Genomic DNA, 2,500 nt, shown 5'->3' with positions numbered 1-2,500 from the left:
AGTATAAAGATAGTAGACATAGTCGCACGTGACACTTGTCAACAAAATTATAAATATCCAAAATTTATGTTTCAAAATGATTAATAAAAAAGGGGGGCAGAGAAATAAACATTATAAACATGGCGTTACTGAAGAGTGTATATATATGTGTATATATATATTATATATGCACATACACACACACACACACACATATATTATATATATATATATATATGTATATATATATATATATATATATATATATATATATATATATATTAAAGCGTTATAAAATTTTACAATTTCCATAATAAAACTTTGAAGAGCATGTATTCTCTTTTATATCTGTAAAGTATTTCTAACCGTAATTAGATATGATATGATCGTTACCCTATTTAATAAATAAATGCATTTGAATTTGGATCTTTCGTTCTTTTAGCTAAATTAAAATGTTTATTTTATTAAAAAAAATTTATCTTTATCTAAATTTAAGTGCTACTCTCTCTTATATAAATATACAAATCTTACATATTACGAGCGAAGTGAAGTCTTTGCTGGAAACGGGCTCGTTTCTGGCGACCCGACCCAACCCGCCCTGACCCGCCCTGACCCGGCCCGACCCGCTCTAACCTGGCAAGACCCGGCCCGACCCAGCCCGGCCTGGCGCTAACACTATTCAAATGCTAATATCTCCAAAAGCACTGAAGATAAAAGGAAAATTCTCTCTCGGCAGATGAAACCTTTCGTCTTTAAATTTCATTCCATACAAAATTTGTCATTAAGATAACATAAATTCACATTTGATTAAATGATGTTTTAATGACTGCATTATAATTGTCTATAAATTGATTATTTCAGCACCAAATTCGATAGTTTTTTTCGAATACGAGGCTTAGTTAGACTGTCTTCTCACCAATATTATAATGAGTCATTTCGCGTTGTATCATTTGCCATATTATTAGCAGTTTGACGTTGGAAGATCGTTTGAAATGCAATCAACTATACTTAGTTAACCCTCTGATGGTTTAACTTGAAGCTTTGCGAGTTGAATTCTGTTAATTGTTAACATTTCGTATTTCATTGCAGTTAAATTCGACTTGCATGAAAATCAATAACTTTTTAGAGCTCAAATTATTCTTTTGGTCATCTTCTATTTGTGATAATAGTTATGTTTGGCTGGGTTTAAGGTTCAATCTCCACTATTTGTGTTAATTTAAATTTGATTTGTTTAAATGTTCATATAATTCCTTGTTTTGTTGTTTCATTCTTTATTGTCTTGTTTAAATCTTTTTCAGTTGTGATCAAATCAACATTTTTAATAATGTACTTGAAATCACCATTTGCCCAAAAAAAAAACTTAAGAAACTAATTTTTTTAATTTTTGGGGGTCTAAAGGTATTTTATTTAATATTTTATAATTTTTTCTTATTCTTTTGAAAGGAAATCCTTCCTATGAGGGAGAACAGGATTTTAGTTTAAATAGTAAAATATCAGATATTTTAATTTGCAAGAATATTTTGAGGTGATATTTTTGGTTATTAATCTTTTTTTCAATTGTGAGTTATATATATATATGTGTGTGTATATATATATGTAAATTTATATATACGCATATGTAAATATACTATATGTGTGCATATATGAATTTATTTATATATATATTATATATATAATATATATATATATATATATATATATATATATATGTATGTATGTATGTATACATATAGATATATATAAATATATATACATATATATATATGTATATATATATATATTATATATATATATATATATATAGTATGTATGTATGTATATACATATATATATATATATATATATATATATATATATATATATATATATATATATATACACATAAATATGTGAATATTTATATATTTACATATATACATGAATATATGAATATATAATATAAATAGTATTTATATATACACATACATATATGCACATTTCCAAAAGTTAACCCTAAACTCTCCCCCCTCCCCCCCCCCCCAATTCGTTTCAGACTACTTTAAACCCTTTTAAATTCACGTCTTATTCATTCTTATAATTATTATTATCTCTCGCAGAACGACCTCCACAGGGCGATGCAACGCTCTCAATCAGCGCTGAGTCAGCAACTCATGATATTGTCAGCTACCTTCATGTGTCTGGTGTTTACGAGGTAAGAGGAAGTTGCTCTCTCTCTCTCTCTCTCTCTCTCTCTCTCTCTCTCTCTCTCAAGAACCAGTTGATTACTTAATCCCAAATTTAACCATATTTCTCCAAATTATTATATTAAATATTGTAATATACGCTCCCTCACTTACCACCCCCCCTCTCTCTCTCTTTCTCTCCCTCTCCAGCGTGTGTGGCATCCAGCACTTCCAGCGAGCGGGGCATCGCCACCTGAACCTCTTCCAGGCCGTTTATTACGTCATCGTGACCTTTTCCACGGTTGGGTATGGGGACATCGTGCCCGACATATGGCCCTCCCAGCTCTTCATGATCATCA

General features: G+C 29.8%; 1 protein-coding gene across 1 annotated transcript in view; it reads left to right on the top strand.

The window, feature by feature from the left end:
- The window catches only part of LOC135209091 (potassium channel subfamily T member 1-like), a 695,006-nt gene that overhangs the window by 605,886 nt on the left and 86,620 nt on the right, over positions 1-2,500 (top strand). The window contains 2 exon segments of the mRNA XM_064241685.1: positions 2,076-2,170; positions 2,352-2,500. The exon segment at positions 2,352-2,500 is cut by the window's right edge and continues 35 nt beyond it. Of these exon segments, the coding sequence (XP_064097755.1) occupies positions 2,076-2,170; positions 2,352-2,500 (244 nt within the window).

The sequence above is a fragment of the Macrobrachium nipponense genome, chromosome 37 (assembly GCF_015104395.2).
Source record: "Macrobrachium nipponense isolate FS-2020 chromosome 37, ASM1510439v2, whole genome shotgun sequence".
Taxonomy (NCBI): Eukaryota; Metazoa; Arthropoda; class Malacostraca; order Decapoda; family Palaemonidae; genus Macrobrachium; species Macrobrachium nipponense.
This window is presented reverse-complemented; position numbering and strand designations above follow the sequence as displayed.